Source organism: Mustela erminea, chromosome 1, assembly GCF_009829155.1.
Source record: "Mustela erminea isolate mMusErm1 chromosome 1, mMusErm1.Pri, whole genome shotgun sequence".
In the NCBI taxonomy this organism is placed as follows: Eukaryota; Metazoa; Chordata; class Mammalia; order Carnivora; family Mustelidae; genus Mustela; species Mustela erminea.
In genome coordinates this window covers 153,529,996-153,551,429 of record NC_045614.1, presented here as the reverse complement: position 1 = coordinate 153,551,429, position 21,434 = coordinate 153,529,996, and the positions used below count along the sequence as shown (strand labels likewise).

Genomic DNA, 21,434 nt, shown 5'->3' with positions numbered 1-21,434 from the left:
TCCCTCTGTCCTCCAGTCCCAGGCTAGCTCCAGCCTAATTTCTATCTCTATAGATTTTTCTATTCTGGACATATCATATAATGGAATCACATAATATGTGGTCTTTTATGACCGGCCTAGTTAACTTAGTACAAATAATATTCCATTGTATGGATATAACAACTCATTTACCCAGTTGCTTTTTATTTTATTTGTTCAATTGTTAGACATTTAGATTATTTTTACTTTCTGGTTGTTATATATATTGTGTGAACTTTTGTATACAGATTTTTGTGTGGACATATTTTAGTTTTCTTGGTATACTCTCAGAAGAAAATTGTCTTGGGTATACACTCAGAGGAAAAATTGCTGCATTATATGGTAACAGTATTTTACATTTTGAGAAAATTCTGTATTGTACTCCAAAGAGGTTAAATGGTTTTACCTTCCCACCAGCAATATATTATGTCAATTTCTCTGTATCTTCTATATTTTCCATATGGATATGGAACATATTCCAACATTAGTTATCTGTCTTTTTATTATAACCATACTTATTAGATATGAAGTGGTATCTTATGAATTGCTCTTTATTGGCACTTCTCTAATGACTAGTGATGATGAGCATCTTTTTATGTATTTGTTAGTAGTTTGTATATCTTCTTTGGAGAAATATTTTTTCAAATTCCTTTCCTATTTTTAATTTTTTTTTCATTTTTTAACTTGTAATATTTGTTTAAAAATTCTGGATACAAGTCCTATATCAGATTTATGATCTGTAAGTATTTTCTTCTAATCTTTTTTTTGGATTGTCTTCCATTTTCTTGATGGTATTTTTTTAAAACACAGAGGTTTTTGATTTTTATGAAATTCAGTGTGTGTGTGTGTGTGTGTGTGTGTGTGTATGTGTGTGTGTAATTTTTTTATGTTTTTGATGTAATATCTAAGAAGTCATTGCCTAAATTAAGGTCACAAAAATTTACTTACATTTTCCTCTAATAGTTTTATGATTTTAGTTTTTACATTTAAGACTATGATTCATTTTGAGTTAATCTTTTAATATGGTGTGAAGGAGGGATCTATATTTATTTTATTGCATGTAGATATTCAGTTGTAGCACTAATTCCTGAAAAAATATTCTATCCCCATTTAATTGTTTTGATATCCTTATTGAAAATCAACTTGCTAAATATGTAATGATTTTGAAAACCTTAGTTCTATTCCATTTATTTATATGTCTGTCCCTATCTAATAGAATATTGGATATTATTGTTTTGATTACTGTAGCTTTCTTTACATCTTGAAATTGGGAAACTTGAGTGTTCTGATTCTGTTCTTTTTCAAGATCATTTAGGCATTTTGGGTCTCTAGAATGTTCATATAAAGTTTAGGATTAGCTTTTCAATTTCTGTTAAAAAAAAAAAAAAGCCAGCTGGGAATTTGATAGGATTTGCATTGATTTTGAAGATCAATTTGCCAACTCCAACAATAGTTTTGATCTGTGAATATGGGATGTCTTTCCACGTACTAGTTCTTAAATTTTTTGATGGTGCTTTATAGTTTATAGTTTTATAGTTTTTAGTTTTTAGAATATAAATTTTGTACTTCTTTTGGGTATTTTATTCCTGAATATTTTATTTCACTTTTGGATATTGTTAGTATACAGAGACATAGTTGATTTTTGTACGTAAGTTTTGTAAACTGAAGCCTTGCCGAACTCCTTTATTAGTCCTACTGATTTTTGGTATGTTTTTTAGGATTGTGTATGTGCGAGATCTTGTCAACTACAAAAAGTTTTAGTTCTTTCTCTCTAATCTGAATGTCTTTTATTTATTTTTCTTGCCTAATTATCCTGGGTAAAAACTCCAATACATTGTTAAATAGAAGTGTCAGGAGCAGGCATTTTTGTCTTCCTGAAATCAGAGAAGCATTCACTGTTTCACTAGTATGATGTTAGCAGATGGTTTTTTGTATATGTGCTTTATAAGACTGAAGAAATCTCCTTCTATTCCTAATTCATGGAGAGTTTTTTGAAGGTATTTTCTCAAATTCTTTTTGTGCATCTTCTGAGATGACCAAGTTATTTTTGTTCTATTGATATGGTATATTGATTGGTTTTCCAGTGTTAAAACAATCTTGCATTCCTGGGGTAAATCTCACCAGGTCATGATAAATGATTCTTACTAGATCTTGCTGGTTTCAGTTAGCTTCTATTTTGTTGAGGATCTTTGTGTCTATATTAATAAATTATGATTTTTAGTTTTTTGTCTTTGTGATGTCTTTTTTTCTGGTATCAGGATAATACTGGCTTAACAGAGTAAAGTTTCAAAGCGTTTCCTTGTCTGATTTTTGGAAGAATTAATGAAGAACAAGTATAAATCTTAATTGTTTGGTAGAATTCACCAGTGAAGCCATCTGTCCCTGTGCTTTTCATTCTGAGTAGTTATTTGATTACTAAATTAATCTTTTTAAAGGTCTATTTAAATTTTTTACTTCTTTTCAAGTCAGTTTCAATAGTTTGTGACTTTCTAGGAATGTCTTCATTTAATATCAATTACCTAATTTTTGGGGCATATAATTGTTTATAGTATCCCCTTATACTCTTTTTTAATTGTTGTGGTTTGTCCAATTTTTTTTACTAACTTTAATTATTTGAGTATTCTTTCTTTTATTCTTAGTTGATCTATCTAAATATTTATAAATTTTATTGATTTTTTTTGAAGGAATCAACTTTTGGTTTCATTGATTCTCTTTATTGCTCTATTCTTTGTTTACATACACATCTTTATCATCTCCTTTCTTTTGACTGTCTGGCTCTAGTTTATTCTACTTCTGTAATTTCTCATATTGAAATGTTAGATTATTGAATTGAGATCTTTTGTATAGATGCTTACAGCTATTAATTTCAATATCAGAACTGCTTTAGTTGTATTTCCTTTTATCCCTTATTATATTGTTTTCATTTTCACTCATTCTTAAATTATTTTTTAATTTTCCTTGTGACATCTTTGACCTATTGGTTATATATGGGTATGCTGTGTAATTTTTATATATTTTTGAATTTCCCAAATTTGTTTCTGTTACTGATTTTGAACTTCACTCCATTGTGGTCAGAGAACACAATTTATATGTTTCAATCCTTGATTTATTGAGGCTTGTCTTATGGCCTATCTGATTTTAACTTCTGCATACAAATGTCTTAGAAATCATCACTCCCATCCTTACAACAATCAAGTGTTCATTACACTTAAAATTAACCTTTCCTGGACCTACTGGAGAACTGAGTTTACAGGGAAATTCTCTACCCCCAAATCTGGAAAGAAAAACAAATCTAGAAAGTCACAGCTGGTACAGATGCTGCTGGAGACATAAACTGGTAGGAACACTCAAAGGTAATTTTCTCAAATTGTTGGATACTGAGTGTGGACTATCATAAAGCAATCTCATGGAAGCCAGAGTGTTACTGGAACCCCCATATTTTCAAGGGTTTTTTACCTCTGAGAAGTATACTAGGTTCTCATGGTAAAGATCTGAGAATGATATCTTCAGGGCTCTGGAAAGTGAAGAAAAAAATAATCATTATAAAATGAACTCAGGGTATATTCTATAACAAAGATCTAATTTCCTGGGGGGAAAGACTGCCAGAACCTTATCCCAACTAAGAGAAGGGAAGTGCTCCAACTTTACCTCCCTTTTGCTTCCCTCTTACAAAGTGGGGGAAAAGACTATACCACTGGAGAAACACTTGTGAAGATAATACCTCAGACACACAGAACTATTAAAAGACTGAAATTTAATCACAGTATTACTTAACACTCCCCCAACCCCATACCTTATCACAGCACTAACCAGGCTCTGGTATAGTGACAGATGTAGGCTCTTTCTTCAGAGTAACAGAGAAATATAAAGTTAAGAATGGTGAAAAAAGCAAAGACAATAGAGATATTTGATGTCTCTGGCATAAATAGCTACATAAAAAACCAGATAGACCAAAAAAATTAACATAAATGCTCATGCTAAAGACCATTGACCTCAGTTTTTATTAACTTGTACCAACATACCTGGCTCTCAACAGAAAACTTCAGATAAAATGCAGTCTAAGCAGGTAAAACAAGCTTCATAACGAGAATGAGCTATAACAAAGATTATGAAGTTATTAGACAAGGATTTTAAAATAAGTTTAATATGCTAAGAGCTCTAATATATACACTACAAAACATATCTAAAAGTAGATAAAATGTATATAAAATGGGTAATGTAAACAAAAAGATGGAAATTCCAAGAAATAATTCAAAACAAGGGGCGCCCAGGTGGCTGTTTGTTAAGCACCTGGCTCTTGATTTCAGTTCATGATCTCAGGGTCATGGGATCAAGCCCTGTATCAGGCTCCTTGCTCAGCATGGAGTCTGCTTGTCCCTCTCCTGCTGCTCCTCATGCTCATTCATGCACTCTCTCTCTCTCTCTCAAATAAATAAAATCTTTTTTTTTTTTTTAAAGAGAAATATTCGAAAGGAAATGTAAGATATCAAAAACACTGTAGAGAAATGAAGAATACACTGACTGGGCTTTTTAACAGACTGGACTCAAAGAAGGAAAAAATATCACTAAGTTTGAAAATAGGTCAATAGAAATTTCCCAAATGGAAATGTAAAGAGAAATAATGGGAGAAAAACACATTAAAATATTAATAGTTGTGTGACAATTTCAGAAAGTGTAATATAAATGTTTTTGAACAACTTGAAAGAGCAGAATGAACAGATAGAAGAACAATATTCAAAGTAATGATAATTGAGAACTTTTCAGATTTAATAACAGAAACCAAATTGAAGACCAAGGAATCTCAGAAAACATGAAGCAAGATAAATTTTTAATAAAGAAAATTTCAGTAGGCTTATGTCTGTAGATAAGCAAAGCAAAGAGAAATGTTTAAGGAAGCTATAGGAAGGAAACAGCCTCACCACAGAAGAACAAGGATAAGAATTACAGTGGACTTTAATTTGGAAACCGTGGAAGAAAAAATAGAGTAGAGTAAAATATTTAAAGTGTTAGAAGAAAAACTCAACAGCATATAATTATTTAGGAAATTATCTTTCATGAGTAAAGGAGAAACCCTGATGCTTCTGCACACACAAGATTGTTGTAAGTGTAAATGAATCTAGCAAAGGTGCAAAATACAAAATCAACAAATAAATATTTGTTTTTACTATACACTAACAGTAAACAATCTGAAAAGGAAATTAGGAAGACAACTTCACTTACAATAACATGAAAAAGACCAAAATATTTAGGAATAAATTTAACCAAGGATGCAAAAGAATTGTGCACTGAAAACTATAAATTGTTTCTAGAAGAAAATTAAGAAGAGATATTATTTCTCTAATTCTGTTTTCATGGATATTAAGCTGTTTATTCCAGGCTTCCTCCTGTTCCTTCTTTTTTTATCAGTTTGTCTTCTAGATCTACTAATTCATTCTTCTGTCTCATTTACTCTAACTGTTAGAGTATCTAGATTAGATGGGATCTCATAGATAGCATCTTTTAAATTCTGCCAGATCAGCTCTTGTTTCTGCCCTTAACCTATATTGCCATTAATGGTTTTCTCCATCCTAGCTATCATCATCATAACTGATGTAAGAAGTCTATTTCTTACATCTTGCTTATATCCATATCTATTAGTTCTGTGGCAAAGGTCACAGTCCCTGTGTCTTTCTTGTGTTGTGCATCCCTCCTCTCAGTCATTCTGTTGAGGGGTGGTTGAGGGAATATACAGAATCCAAGTTATTGACCACAACCCAAGCAAGATGCATCTGTTTGATAGAGACTTTAGGGTTGTCAGCCTCTTGTACTTTCAGCCTGTCTTTTAAGGGAGCGGCCTGCTGCATTGTTACTCAGGCAACCCTGTTTGGATAGAGTTGCCCTGCCCCCTTTCAGAGGGGAGATGGGCTCAGTAAAAACCGTTTTTGGGTGGGGGTGCTTTTTTCTCTGGCAGCTTTCCCCGGTGGTTTCCGTGTCTCTTCTGAGAGTCAGAGCAAAAGTGACCATATCCAAACCTCTGCCTCAGAACAAAGATTGCAGGATTTTCTTCAGTGTGCTCTCCGGGCCACACTGTCTCCGTTTCTGTCTGTGCTGCTAAAAACTGCAGCATTCTGGGTTGTGTGCCCCATAGCAACACTCCCATCCCTTGCTTCCAGGTCCAAGCATGTCTCTGCCCTTTGTGTTTTTAAAACCGCCAGATGCCCCAGTTCACACGCTTGCCTCAGTAGCTCCAGGTTTCAGTCTGGGGTGTGACCTCACGTCCTTTCCCCACTGCTACCTGGTCCTGGTCCCCAGCATGGGAGGCTGTTGAGCTCTGGTGGCACAGGATCCAGAGCCTCCCCGCAACTGCTTCAGTTTATCTTTTCATATCTGCCTGCAGAATCACAACCCCTCCCTTCATACCTCAAGACCAACAACCTGAGATATTCTGTTTGTAGAGATCCAAATATATCTTCTTACATCACAGGTCGATTTCCTGGGTGTTCAGAATGGTCTGGTAGCTCAATTAAAGAGACTGATTGAGATAGGGTCCCCTACTCCTCCACCATCTTTTTTTTTTTTTTTTAAGATTTTATTTACTTATTTGACAGACAGAGATCACAAGTAGGCAGAGAGGCAGGCAGGGCAATGGGACGCGGGGTGGGGGGAAGCAGGCTCCCTGCTGAGCAGAGATCCCAATGCGGGCTCCATCTCAGGACCCTGAGATCATGATCTGAGCCAAAGGCAGAGGCTTTAACCCACTGAGCCCCCCACGCAACCCTCCTCCACCATCTTTGCAACACTTCTCTTTATCTTTTGCATATTTCTTGGTTTTTACGTGTCTATAAGGTTACCATTGTGTTTTCATATATCATCATCTGCATATACTAGTTTATATTAAGTTGATGGTTGCTAAAGTTTGAACCCATTGTTTACTTGTTACTTCCTCCACATTATAGGTATGGTCTTATAATTTACGTGCTTTTATTTTGTGAGTTCATTGACTAAGTTTTACAGCTATACTTTTTTAAAAAAAATTATTTTTTGTAACGCTATTGTGCTTCCTACCTTTCTAGCTCTTACTTATGGTCTTTCGTTTCTATTCAGGGTCCCTTTTAACATTTCTTGTATGTCTTGTGTAATGGTCACGAACTCCTTTAGCTTTTCTTTGTATGGGAAACTCATGATCTCTCATTGTATTCTGAATGGTAGCCTTTCTGGATAGAGTATTTTTGGCTGCATTTTTTTTCCTTTCAGCACTTTGACTATTTCATGTCACTCCCTTTGGGCCAGCAGAACTTCTGCTGAAAACTCTGCCGATTGCCTTATGAGCTTTCTCTAGTATGTTTCTCTAGTATGTAACTGTTCTTTTTTCTCTTGATGCATCAAGATTCATACTAGGGGAGGCAGGTAGAGGAAAGAAATAGTGCCTGCCATCTCCTTTGTTACTGGAGAAGTCCCTTAGTGAGCCCTACCCATCCAGACATGCAAAATAACTCTCCCTCCAGTCTTCCCAGATATTTTTAAACTGTTGCTTCTGTGCTATATCTCCATGGACTGTTTATAGTGCTATCTCTTTAAGAGTGAGGACTCAGCTTCCTATGCCTTCTGTGTTCTTCCAGAACTGAGTAGCTGATTTTTAAAATTCCAGGCTTTAAGTCATGTTGGTTGTAAGAACTCACAAAATTTGACCCCTTTGGTTTTCCAAGCCAAATATTATTCATCTTCCTCATGTGGACTCTCCATTGTGATGGTCTATTTCTCTCCTTTCTTTATGTCTGGATGCACTCTCAACCCTGCGGACAGCCCATAGTCCATTTAGTTTCTCGCCATATCTCCTCTCTTCCTAACCTCTTCAATGTGGCCTACTCTCGACCTTTAGTTGTAGAGTTTGTTCTGCCAGTGTTCTTTTCTGAATTATTTAAACTGATGTTAGTGTTATCTCATTATATTTGTGGCATGAGATGAGCTTAGCATCCTCCTACTTTGTCATCTTCCCATCTTCTCTTATCTCTTGTCTTGATAACCATTCTAACAAATATGAGGTAATAGCTCATTGTGGTTTCAGATTTGCATTTCTCTGATTATTGATGTTGAGACTCGTCTAGTATGTATATTAGCCATTTGTATGTCTTTGTGAAACTGTATGGGGGTCTTTGTCCAATTTTTAAAATTTTTGTTTTTGATTTTTATGACTTCTTTATACATGTTAGATATTAACCTCTTATCTGATATATAGTTCTCAAATATTTTCTCCCATTGTACAGGTCGTTTCTTCATTCTGTCAATTGTCTTTTGCTATATAGAGGATTTTTAGTTTGATGTAGTTCTGTGTGTTTATTTTGCTTTTGTTGCTTGTGCTTTTTGGTGTCATATGTAAAAACTCATTGTCAAGATCAATGTAAAGGAAATTTTTTCCTCTGTTTTCTTGTAGTTTTGTGGTTTTAAGTGTTATATTTAAGTTTTTAATCCATTTTGTGTTAATTTTTGTGACTAATATGAGAGTTCAATTTCTTTTTTTTTTTTTGGTATGTGAATATCTATTTCTATAAATAGAAAATACCCAACACCATTTATTGAAGAGACTGTCTTTTCTCTATTGTGTAATCTGGGCTCCTTTGTCAAATATCAGTTGACTGTACATGGGAGGGTTTATTTCTGGGCTCTTGGGTTTATTTCTGGGCTCTTGATTCTGTTTTATTGGCATGTGTCTTTATGCTAGAATCATATGGTTTTGGTTATTATAGCTTTCTAGTACAGTTTGAAATCAGAAAGTGTGATACTTCCAGCTTTATTCTTCTTTCTCATGAGTACTTTGGCTGTTTGGGGTCTATCCTAGTTCCATACAAATTTTGGATTTTTTTTCCTATTTCTGTAAAAACTGGAATTTTTATAGGAATTGCAACAAATTCATACATAGCTGTGAGTAGTATGGACATTTTAACAATATTAATTCTTATAGTCCATGTACACAGGTACTTTCCTATCTGTGTCTTCTTCAGTTCTTTTATTATTAACTTATAGTTTTAATTTTATAGATCTTTCACCTCCTTGGTTAAATTTAGTCCTAGGTATTTTATTGTTGTCATTTGTTTTTTGTTTTGTTTTGTTGTGTTTTTTGTTATTATAAGTGGGATTGTTTTCTTCTCTTTCTGATACTTTATTTTCAGTGTATAGAAATTCAACTAATTTTTATATGTTGGTTTTGTATCCTGCAACTTTACTAAATTCATTCATTGCATCTAATTTTTTTGGTATTATCTTTAGAGTTTTCTATGTATAATATTATGTCATCTGCAGAGATAGTTCTTCTTCTTCTTTTATGATTTAAATGCCTTTTATTTCTTTTTCTTGCTTTATTGTTCTTTTTAGGACTTCTAGTACTATGCTGAAGGGGTGTGGTAAGAGTGAGCACTGTTGTGTTTTTGATTTTATTTTATTTATTTATTTATTTATTTATTTATTTTTAAAAAAGATTTTATTTATTTATTTGACAGAGAGAGATCACAAGTAAGCAGAGAGGCAGGCAGAGAGAGAGAGAGGAGGAAACAGGCTCTCTGCTGAGCAGCGAGCCCGATGCGGGACTCGATCCCAGGACCCTGAGATCATGACCTGAGCTGAAGGCAGCGGCTTAACCCACTGAGCCACCCAGGCGCCCGTGTTTTTGATTTTAAAGGAAGAACTTTCAACTTCTTAAACCAAGTATGATGTTATCCGTGTGCTTGTGATATATGGCTTTTATTTTATTTAGGTATATTCTTTCTGTTCCCAATTGATTGAGCATTTTTTTCCTGAAAATGTGTTGGATTTTTCAAAGAAAAATTTTTTTTGCATTTTCTGAAGAATCATGATTTTTCTTTTTCATTTTGCTAATGTAGTGTATCATATTTACTGATTTTTGTATGTCAAACCATCCTTGTATCTCAAGGATTAATCCTACTTAGTCTTGGTGTCTGATTCATTTTGTGTGCTGTTGAATTAATTTGGTTGCTAATATTTTGGAGAGAATTTTTACATCTGTGTTCATCAGGGGTATGGGCTATAGTTTTCTTTTCCTATATTGTCCTTACCTGGATTTGGTATCAGAGTAAGGTTGACCTTGGAAATTGAGTTTTAAGGTATTTTCTCCTCTTCATTCCTTTAGAAGATTTTGAGAAAGACTGGCATTACTTCTTTAAATGTTCTCTGGAAACATCTGGTCGTGGGCTTTCCTTTATTAGGAGGTTTTGATTATTTTTTTAAAGATTTATTTATTTGTTTTATTATTATTTTTCTAAAGATTTACATATGTATTTGTGTGTGTGTGTGAGAGAGAGAGAGCAAGGATGAGCAGGAGGGGAAGAGGGAGAAGGAGAGAGAAGCTCAAGCACACTCCACACTGAGTGTGGATCCTGACATGGGGCTTAATCTCACGACCCTGTGATCATGACCTGAACTGAAACCAAGAGTCATATGCTTAACTGACTGACTGTACCACCCAGGTACCCCTATTTATTTTTTGAGAGAAAGAATGAGAGAGAGAGCATGAATGTGAGAAGGGGGGAGGGGCAGAGAGAGACGGATAGCAAATCTCAAGCAGATTCTGCAATGAGCACAGAACCTGACATGGGACTCAGTCTCATGACCCTGAGAGCATAACCTGTGCCAAAATCAAAAGTTGGGCTCTCAACCAACTGAACCACCTAGGTGGTTCAAGGGAGGTTTTGATTATTGCTTCAATCCCACTAGTCATTGTTGGTCTGTTCAGACTTTCTATTTCTTCCTGATTCATTCTTGGTAGATTTTATGTTTCTATGAATTTATATATTGCTTTTCAGTCATCCAATTTGTTTAGATATAATTGTTCATAGTAGTTTCTGATTCTTTGTATTTCTGTGGGATCGTGTGTAATGTCTTCTCTTTTATTTATGCATTTCTTTGAGTCTTCTCTTTTTTTCTTGATTACTCCAGCTAAAGGTTTGTCAATTTGGTTTATCTCTCCAAAAAAAAAAGGCTCTTAGTTTCATTGATTTTTTCCCCCTATTGTCTCTTTAGTCTCCATTTTAGTTATTTCCACTCTGATCTTTATTATTTCCTTTCTTCTGCTAACTTGGGCTTAGTTTGTTCTTCTTAAAATTCTTTTTGTTGTAAAATTAAGTTGTTTATTTGAAAACTTTCTCTTATTTTTGGCATTTGTTTCTATAAATTTTCCTTGTAGAACTGCTTTCCTGAATTCCATAAGTTTTGGTATGTTTTATTTTAATTTCCATCTGTCTCAAGATATTATATGATTTCCCTTTTGGTTTCTTCTTTGATCCATTAGTTGTTCAGAATTGTGTTGTTTAATTTCCACATAGAATTTTCCGGTTTTCCTCCTGTTGTTGATTTTTAATGTAATAGCACTGTGGTCAGAAAAGATACTAGAAATAGTTTCAGTCTTCTTGCTTTGTGTTCAAACATATGATATATCCTGGGTAATTTTCATATGCCCTTGAGAAGAATGTGTTTTCCAGTTTTTTGAATATAATGTTCTTCATATGTCTGTTAGGTCCATTTTGTCTATATGTTATTTAGGCCCACTCTTTTCTTATTAATTCTGTCTGGTTGATTTCTCTAATGTTGAATATGGGGTACTTAGGTATCTTACTGGTATTGTACTGCTTTCTGTTTCTCCCTCTAGTTATAATATTTGCTTTAGATATGTAGGTGCTCCAGTGTGGTGCATATGTATTTTTAACTGTTATATCCTCTTGATGAATTGACTCCCTTATCCTATGTTTTGACTTTTTCCTCTTGCCATACTGATTTTGACTAAAAGTTGTTTATCTGACATCAGTATAGTGGATGTAATATATTTTTCCATCCCTTCAATTTCTCCCTTTGTGCATCTGTAAAGCTAAAAAAGTGTCTCCTGTAAAGCTAAAAAAGTGTCTCGTGTAGACCACATATCTTTGGATCTTGTTTTTTATCTGTTTAGCCACTTTTGTGTCTTTTGATTGAGTAATTAGTTTATTTATATTTAAATTAATTATTGGTTAGTAAATACTATTGCCATTTTTGAATTGTTTAGTTCCTTTGTTCTTTTTTCATCTATTTTTAATATATGTTTGTTTTTTATATATATTTTTATGTGTTTTAATTCTTTTCTCCTTACCTTTTATGTAAATAGTATAGTTTTTTTTTTTTCTTTTTGGTTGCCATCAGGCTATGTAAAACATCTTAGAGATATAATAGTCTATTTTAAGCTGATAACAACTCATTTTCAATCACAAATACTTAACAGTTTTACTTCTCCTCTCCCCAAATTTTATGATATTATTATACTTTACATCTTTATATATTGTGTATCCATTAACAAATTAATGTAGGTACAATATTTTAAATATTATCTCCAGTTTTCATAATAGAGAAAAAAGTGATGTATATGCCACCATTACAGTACTGGGATATTCTGAATTTAACTATATTTATATACTCTTATGAGTGAATTTTACATTTTTATGTTTGCAAGTTGTTATGTAGTATCCTTTTATTTCAGCTTGAACTCCCTTTTTTGTAACAGTGGGTTTAATGGTAATGAACTCCCTTAACTACTCTTCATCTGGGATGTCTTTATCTTTCTTTCATTTCTGAAGGACAGTTTTGCTGGGTGTAGTATTCTTGGTTGGCAGTTTTTTTCTTTCATTATTTTGAATATATCATTCTACTTCCTCCTGGCCTGCTAGATTTCTGCAGAGAAATCCACTGATAGTCTTATGTTGGTTTCTTTGTAGTGACAAATTGCTTTGCACATATTACTTTCAAAATCATCTCCTTGTCTCTGACTTTAAGGATTTTGATTATAATGTTTCTCAGAGTAATCTTTGGGTTGATCTTGCTTGGGTTCCTCTAAGCTTCCTGTACCTGGATGTCTATATCTTTCCCAAGATTTGGGAAGTTTTCAGCTGTTTTTTTTCCTTTAAATAGCCTTTCTGTTGCTTTTCTTCTTTATTTTTTGGGACTCTCGTGATGCAAATGCCCATTTACTTGTTGGTGTCCCATAATTTACTCAGGTTGTCTTTACTCTTTCTTCTTTTTGTTCCTCTAAGTGACTAATTTCAGTTGAATTGTCTTTGAGTTTGCTAATTCTTTTGTGTGATTAAGGCTGTTATTGAAGCTCTGTTTTGAATTTTTTATTTCTGGCATTGTTTTTTTGAACTCCAGGATTTCTGTTTGGTTCTTTTTTATACTTTCTATTTCTTTATTAAATACATTTTGTCATGAATTATTTTCCTGTTTTTGTCTAGCTGTTTGTTCCTTTCCATTTTCATTCAGTTTTTTAAAGACGATTATTTTGATTTCTTTGTTGGGCAAATCATAGATCTCCATTTCTTTGAAGTCCATTACTGGAGTACTATCACTGTCTTTTGTGATGTCATATATATTTGATTTCTCAAGATCCGTGTTGCCTTGCATTGATGTCTGTGTATTTGTAGGGGCAAACACCTCTTTCAGTCTTTACAGACTAGAAGATAAAGACCTTTTCTTGTCCCATTCCTTGGGCTGATAATATTATCTCCAGACTTGCAGGCGTGCTGTGTTGGAGCCATTTACAATGCTGTCACTGGATCTGCAATGGAGTCTGATTGGGCTTGTTATAAGGGCTTAGGCCAGTGTGGATCCCTTCTGGTCCCTGGGTGCATACAACTGCTTCTAATACCTTGTCAGTAGGGTGGTATTGGGCAAAGGTCCACATGTGTGTCCTATTATCAGGTAAATAGTCAGTGAGCCTATGATCAGGTAAATGGTGGATGTGGCTCACATCAGGTCCCTGGGAGAACTGCTGCCTAATTACTGACTGGCTCCTGGGTGGGCAGGATTGATCCTGAACTGTGGCAAAGCAGTGCTGGAACTGAGCTTTAGGGCTGATTCACATTCCACAGCCAAGATTAAGGTTTGCAGAACTGGCTCTGGGGGCACAGATGGTATGTCTCCCTCCAAGTTACTGGATAGGTTGGATTGGCCCCTGACCATGGCCAGAGGGGCCCAGGCCAAATATAGGGCCCTTTCAGGATCTTTTGAGGTATAGTTTTGTTTCTTACTGGTTCCCTGTGCCTGTAGGACTGCTCATGGATTGAGGCTAGGAGGGGCTGGTACCCAGTATAGGGATTTCTGGGAGTACAAACAGGAGTGTCTCCTGCTGGGTTTCTGTGTCAGCAGTACTCTTCACAGTTTGCAGTTGGAGGAGCTGGAGCTGAACATAAGGTCCTTTCAGAGTAATCGGGTTTGTAGCTAGGAATGTTTCCCTCTGGGACCCTGGACCCTCAGGACTGCTGACTATGACTCTGAGGACTCTGGGTTCATGTATTGGCCCTTTCAGGATCCCTCTGAGCACAGATGGGAGTATCTGTAGCTTGGTCCGTGACTGGAAGGGGCGGGGAGTAGAGGATGAGGGCCTTTCCAGATCATCAAATGCACAGATGGGAACGTCTTCTGCTGGGACCCTGGACCCTCAGGACTACTGCCAGACTGCCAGAAACACAAGTGTCTCCAATAGGGTCCCTGCACTGGCAAGATTGTTCCTAGTTGTGGCTGGGATGGGCTGAGCCCAGTTACAAGGCCATTTCAGAACCTTCATCTGCCTGAATTTGGGGGGTCCTTATTTCCAATGGCTCCCACACTGCAGCCAAAAAGAGCTAGTGCTGGTTCAAATACCACTTCTGGATCCACAGCTGAATTGAGGTCTGTATAACTATCACCTGATGCATGGGTGATGCTTCCAAGATCTCTTGGAAGCTGAATTCTCAGGGTTACAGAGGTATTTCTGTTTCTGTAGCTAGACTACAGTCAGTAAATCAGCTGCCTGGCATAAGCCTGCCTTCTCAAAACAACTTTCTTCATTCTTGGTCTACACTGTGGTTTTGCAGTCTCCTATCTAGATCTGGAAGCTCCCAGGAAAGCACTTTTGTTTGTGCATAGATGGCAAGTTATTGTTGTCAAGGAGAAGTCCTATTTGGCCATTTTGTTAATGTTTTATGCTACATAATGTAATTTGTATCAACTAAGATTTTTTTACTCTATATTTACCAAAATAAGGATAACTAAAAAACAAAACATTAGATGTTAAGTAAGTTAGTTTTTACTTGACCCATTAATATTAATACTAATTAAAATGTTAGAATCCTTGACTTTTAATATACTAGACTTGGGAGACCTGGCGTTGATTGTTATTGCCAACATGAAAGTGGTGCAGCTGTCCTGCAGCTCCAATTCTTGATCAATGAGGTAAGGATAATCTTGACTATTTATCACAGAGATGTACATATACACACTACATTAGTTGATGTGACCTTTTTTATATTATGTTATATAAAATATATTATTTTTATTTAAATATGTTATTTTTTATATATTCTAAATATTTAAAGGTATGTATGTGTGCAATATTATTCATGGTCACATTTCTTATAAAAGACTACGTCAGTGTTTGTCTATTAAATTTTAAAGGAGAAAGTTTGCATATACCAGAAGATCCTGTTCTTATTATGCAGCATAATTTACAGATTAATTATTTACATTTAAAAAAAATTACTAAAATTCAGATTGCTCCATTGACTATTAAACTTTTCTTCAGGATACTAATTTGAATTTTATAATCAGCATTAACTTCATGTTTTACCCTTATCTTTCATGAAATAACCTTTTCAGTTATTTACTTATAGGTTCTGCTATCTGTATATATATTCAGATTTATTTATTGGTACATATATGCATATTTATTTATTTACTCATCCATAGCTATTATGATGATTGTTTCCCTACTCTATTCCTATTCTATAGACCTGTGGTGATGAGAACTTCCTAACAACAGAGTATATATTTATAAAGCTTGGAAAAGTTACAGATATTCCTTTAGGTAGAGGCTTCTTAAGGCCTTCTGTGCTCATTGTTATTTTCACATTTTAAGTGGATCACTGTGTCTTTTAGAGCTGTTTTCAGTTAAGTGAGCTGTCAATGCAAAAATGCCTTAAAAATTTGTGCCATACCAAATTCAGGCACTTTAGCAGACTGAACTCAATGCCTTGAGGAAAAAAAAAAATGAAGTACTGCTGATTGTTTTCTTATGGTGTGAATAATCCATTCAATATCTCCATATATTTTCATGTATGTTTTTCTCTAAGAATTTTATAATCATAAACATGGGTAAAATGGTTTATAGACTTTTGTGCCAGAGACTCTTAAGAAATGAAAAATTTGTGATGTTGGCAGATGTCCACCTTTTACTTCTCTCAGTTCAAACTCTTTCTCAGAAGTCAGTGAAATTCTCCTTAGACAAACCTAGCATATTTTACCTTGTAGGTATACTTGCTATGGGATACCACAATAAGAGAGGGAGATAAGACACATAGTATGTGTGTGAATATTAGAGACAAGAAAATTAAAGTTAGTTTTCCTAAAGAAAATACAATAATCCCTAATAGTCCTAAAGATGCTTACAATAATTATTTCTTTCTGGTGGTGAATGCATATTTTGTGAGTTAGTCATCCAGACCAGTCCAGAAATTCACTTGCTTCTACTTAGCATTCTTAACCTTCCTGAGTAAAGTACATACAATTGTTTTTCTTTATATTTGTAGGGTATAGAGATACAAATAACTCATTAAATAGTGAAAAATTTAGTAAATTAGCTTGTTTTTGCTTAACAAAAATCTCTTAAGGAAGTCACTTATTTTTCTTCTTTTTTGTTTCAGGGTGCTTTGGTTAGTGCAAGTTCAGATGATACCCTTCATTTGTGGAATCTCAGACAAAAAAGGCCAGCTATTCTTCATTCTCTTAAATTTAACCGAGAACGGTAAGAATGACTGAGATAAACAATTTCTTGATGTATGAGAAAAGTATTTCCTGAGAAGTTTCAGGTTAACTTTTGGAAGACTAGTTGTTTTTCGTTTTGTTTTTTTTTTTTTCCAGAACCTTAAAATCTAGAAAAAATTTGATGGGTATGCTTGTTTTTATAGTAAAATTCATAGAAAATTCATAATTAATTAGATTTAGTCATCTAATGGGGAACTCCTAACATTTCTGTTCTTGCTATAAACTGGCACTGCAGCAATGATGCATTTATTTTTCCCTAGGCCATGGTGCTGAAAACTCAGACTTAAAATTTGAAAGTCAAGTAAATACTAAATTCTTTTTATACCTTTTGATCATGGCAGTTATGTCCTACACTAAACTCTTTTGCTTAAATATTTTACCATGAAAAAACCCTGAAACAAAAGTTTTATATTCCAAAAATGTTGGTAGTAAGTGTTGAACAATATTATATATAAAAGCTTGATGTTTTCCAAGATGGTAACTTGACCAGAATTTCAATTCCCCCAATTTAGAATGAAATATTAATAATCTGAAAGAAAAAATTAAATGAATAGATACAGGAAAAATTACTAGATTTTATTTGTAACAACCTACCAAACTTTAATGTTTCTAATGTTGGTGTCAGTTAAACCTCAAACATAATTTACATCTACTCAATTGATAATCTGCCTGGAGATAAGTAAAATTTGTATTTCATTATCTGCCTCTGTAATTTAACTGAAAAATAACCTGATATTTATAATTTGGAAAACAATCTAACTCTTTGCAGTGGAGGAGAAGGTTCATCACAGGAAAATTTGATGTTAATGAAAGAAAAAGAGACCTTTGAGAAGTAAATTTACATAGATTAGCAAATACTATTCAATCTGAGGTAGGTGAATAATGGAGGCAGGCTCTCACTGCTAAGAACTCAAGATAGTGCTTATTTTATTTTGTTGAATGATAATAGTTTAATAAGGAATTGTTACTACATGAACAGAGTTGGAAGAAGTAAATCTGTTTTTATAAGTATGTGAGAAAAAAGGATGGCAATTATGCAAACATTCTTTTATTTACCTGAAGTTTTTCTTTTTCTACTCATATGCATACTGTACTAATTTAAGTCATTAACCTTCAATATTCTGAGTAATATTCATGAGTGTTATCTCTATGGTATTTTAGGATTTAGCATCAATGGGAATTTTCATTATATCCCGTATATTTTGAGAGGAGGGAATTTATATTTTAGATGTCTGCTAAAACCAGATAGAATTTCTTTATTTAGATTAGATCTAATTTTGGTTATTGTATCTTAAATTTTAAAGTAATTAATGCAACAGAAATTTCAGGATATTAAAAAATTTAAAAATCAGTCAAGAGTTATTATACTGTTCCTGTTTTTTATCTCTAAAAATATTTATTACTCAGATATTGACATATTGATTTTATCACTTTCTCTGCTTGTAAGATTTTTGTTTGTTTAAATGATTTAAGTAGATCTGGCCCTACACTTCTGTGTGGATGGACAAAATAAGTTTTTACCCTCACAATTGGAATGTTGAAGGAAATGTTCTGGCCCTTTTTATGGCCCTTTTTGGGGTAGGGGGAAGAAACAATTGATGGTGATGATTTTCAGTTATAATTTTATTATCTCAATTGATGTGGATTTTCCTGTTAGCAACATAAAAGACCAAGCTGACAGTTTTGGGACGTATCAGAATCATAGAATTTTGTAGGCATTGCTTATTTTAATGCTTGCAAATATAGGGTATCTATCTTTTTGAAGATAAATTTATTATCTTGAATATGAAAATATCATGAATGGAAATAATCAGTAACTATCACAGTTCCTATAGGGAAGGATATATTTTTAAATGTATGGTGAATAGAGGCTTTGATCTGTAACGGAGAATTTAACCAACCATCTTTTGGAACTCTGAGCCTTCTTAAATTAAGCAGTTGACTATGTAAATTTCTATATATCCTTATGTTTCTGTCATATATATATTTAATTTATATAGTTATGCTATAAATTTTAGGTTTTTATTTATTTTTTATAGGGCACCTTTAGCTTTTGGTCTTATAATCTTTGAAGGCAGTAATGAGAAATAGATTTAGATATTTCAGCTGCTTCTGAGGAATGATCCTTGGATTCCTTTCAAATCTGATTTTAAAGCTAAATATGGAAGAACAATTGGTTTGATTTCTGTGCTGCATGATCTGAAAATGAATAAAATAAGACATTCATATTTTAGACATGTTACTAGTCCTTGATAACACTGATCATAAATTATATAACGGGAAAATCATAGCATTGTTTAATATGGTTTTCAAGTAAAATTCAATAGGTAGACTATGACATGAAGATATTAACTTATTTGTACTTATTGTATCAGAGTTTTTTTTTTTTAATTTCTGTGGTATTCTGCTAGTTGATATCATCAGAGTGTTTCTAAGGACTATCACCTACGCTGAAGGGAAGGAATATTTTAAGAACCCTATAATTTATGAAATTATCTAGCAAGCTTGATCCATTGGAGTTGGCTTCTGGGGAAGTTTATAACCCCAATTTAAAATATGCTATTGCTTTATGAAGGAAACTTGCATCATGTTTATTTTAAAATTTTCTTTAAGAATTAACATATTTACCTGGTTTGACATTCAAAAGATGTAAGTTGTATATACAGTGAAGGATTAATCTTCTACTGCTGTTACTTGGACCCTTAGACCCCATCAATGGAGGTGAAGAGTATTACTTATTAATTTATTATATCTTTCCAGAGATTAATTATATATGCATAAAGGTAATTATATGTAACATAATTTTTTCCTTACGTGTGTGTGTGTGTGTGTGTGTGTGTGTGTGTGTGTGTGTAAGGAAATATGATTATATATATTTGTTACACAAATTGTAACATGTTATACAGTTTTGTATCTTGTTTCATTCTCTTTGGAATTTATTCTAAAGATCCTTCCTTATCAGTGTATAAAAAACTTCCTTATTTTTTTTTCTTTTGGTTGTGTGTGTAAATGTTACCAAATCAAGAAACTGTGTAGGGGTGCCTGGCTGGCTTAGTTGATAGAGCATGCAACTCTTGATCTCAAGGTTATGGGTTCAAGTCCCATGTTGAGTGTAGAAATAGCTTAAAAATAATCTTAAAATAAAAACACATTTAAAAAAAGCAATGTAAATGTTAAATTTACACCTCGAGGTAATTTACCCTGTAACAAATGCAGAAATCAAGAAACAGAAAATTACTAGACCCACAACCACCCCCCTCATTTTACCTTTCGGTCACTACTTAATCCACACTATCCTGATTTTAAACACTATAAATTAGTTTTATCTGTTGTTTGGAAAATTATACAAATGATATCATACATACATTCTTGTTTGTGTTTGGCTTCTTTTGGTAATGTTATATTTAAAAATTTCATCCATGTTTTATGTAGCTATAGTTCATTACTTTCATTGTTATGTAGTATTCAACTTAGTGAATATTCTTCATTCGATTAACCATTCTACTTTAATTCTCTTGCTTAAAGTTAACTTTTGTATTTCCACTTAAATTTTAGAAATACTTGGTGTGATGCATAAACAATGTATCTTGGAACACTGAAAAAATAAAATAAAGTTAAAAAAATAACTTCTTAAATTTCACAAACACATTTGCTGAGGTTTTGATTAGAAATACTAATTTAAAAAGGTATATGGACTCATGTTCATTGCAGCATTTATAACAGTCAAGGTATGGAAGCAACCTCAGTGTCCATCAATAGATGAATAGGTAAAGATGTGGTATGTGTATAGATGTATGTATGTGTGTGTGTGTGATATAGATAGACTAGAATATTACTGATTGATTAAAAAAAGAATGAAATCTTACCATTTGTGATAGCATGGATGGACCTAGAGGGTAATATGCTAAATGAAATAAATCAAACAGAAAAAAATACCATATGATATAATTTACATGTGATATCTAAAAAAACAAAATAAATAGACTTATAAATAGAACAAACTCATGGTTGCCAGGGAAGGGGGTGGTGAGCAAAATAGATAAATGGGATTAAGAGGGTCAAACCTCCAGTTATACAGTAAATAAGAAAAAAAAAAAACCTTTGAATCTGTAGACTACTTTGAAGAGCACTGACATATCCCATGATGATGCAGGATGGCAATATTGATTCATTGTCATTCACAGTGACAATATTGAATCATTCAATCAATGAACCATGGTATATGTTATATCCTCCACTTTCTTAAGTCTTCTTTGAGTTCTCTAAATAACATTAATGAATTTTTCTGAGGTCTTCCACACTTTGTTAGGTTTAGTCATAAGCTTTTTTAAAAACTTTCAGTATAGTTAACATACAATGTAATATTTGCAGGTGTACAATTAGTGCTTCAACAATTCCATACATCACCTGGTGCTCATCACAAGTGACTTCTTGGTACCTATCTCCTATTTTAACCCAACCCCACTCCCACCTCCCCTCTGGTTACAAACAGGTTAAGAGTCTTTTTCTTATTTTGTCTTTCTCTCTCTATCTCTCTTTTTCCCTTTTTCTCATTTGTTTTGTGTCTTGTTTCTTGTTTCACTCATGGATGAGTGAAATCATATGGTATT

General features: G+C 33.6%; 1 protein-coding gene across 9 annotated transcripts in view; it reads left to right on the top strand.

Annotated features, from left to right (window-relative positions):
- Positions 1-21,434, top strand: part of STXBP5L (syntaxin binding protein 5 like) — a 542,570-nt gene that overhangs the window by 193,062 nt on the left and 328,074 nt on the right. For all 9 annotated transcript variants that reach the window (XM_032347423.1, XM_032347416.1, XM_032347410.1 and 6 more), the window contains exons 4-5: positions 15,156-15,237; positions 16,704-16,804. In XM_032347423.1, coding sequence (XP_032203314.1) covers positions 15,156-15,237; positions 16,704-16,804 — 183 coding nt within the window. The remainder of the gene's footprint in view (positions 1-15,155; positions 15,238-16,703; positions 16,805-21,434) is intronic.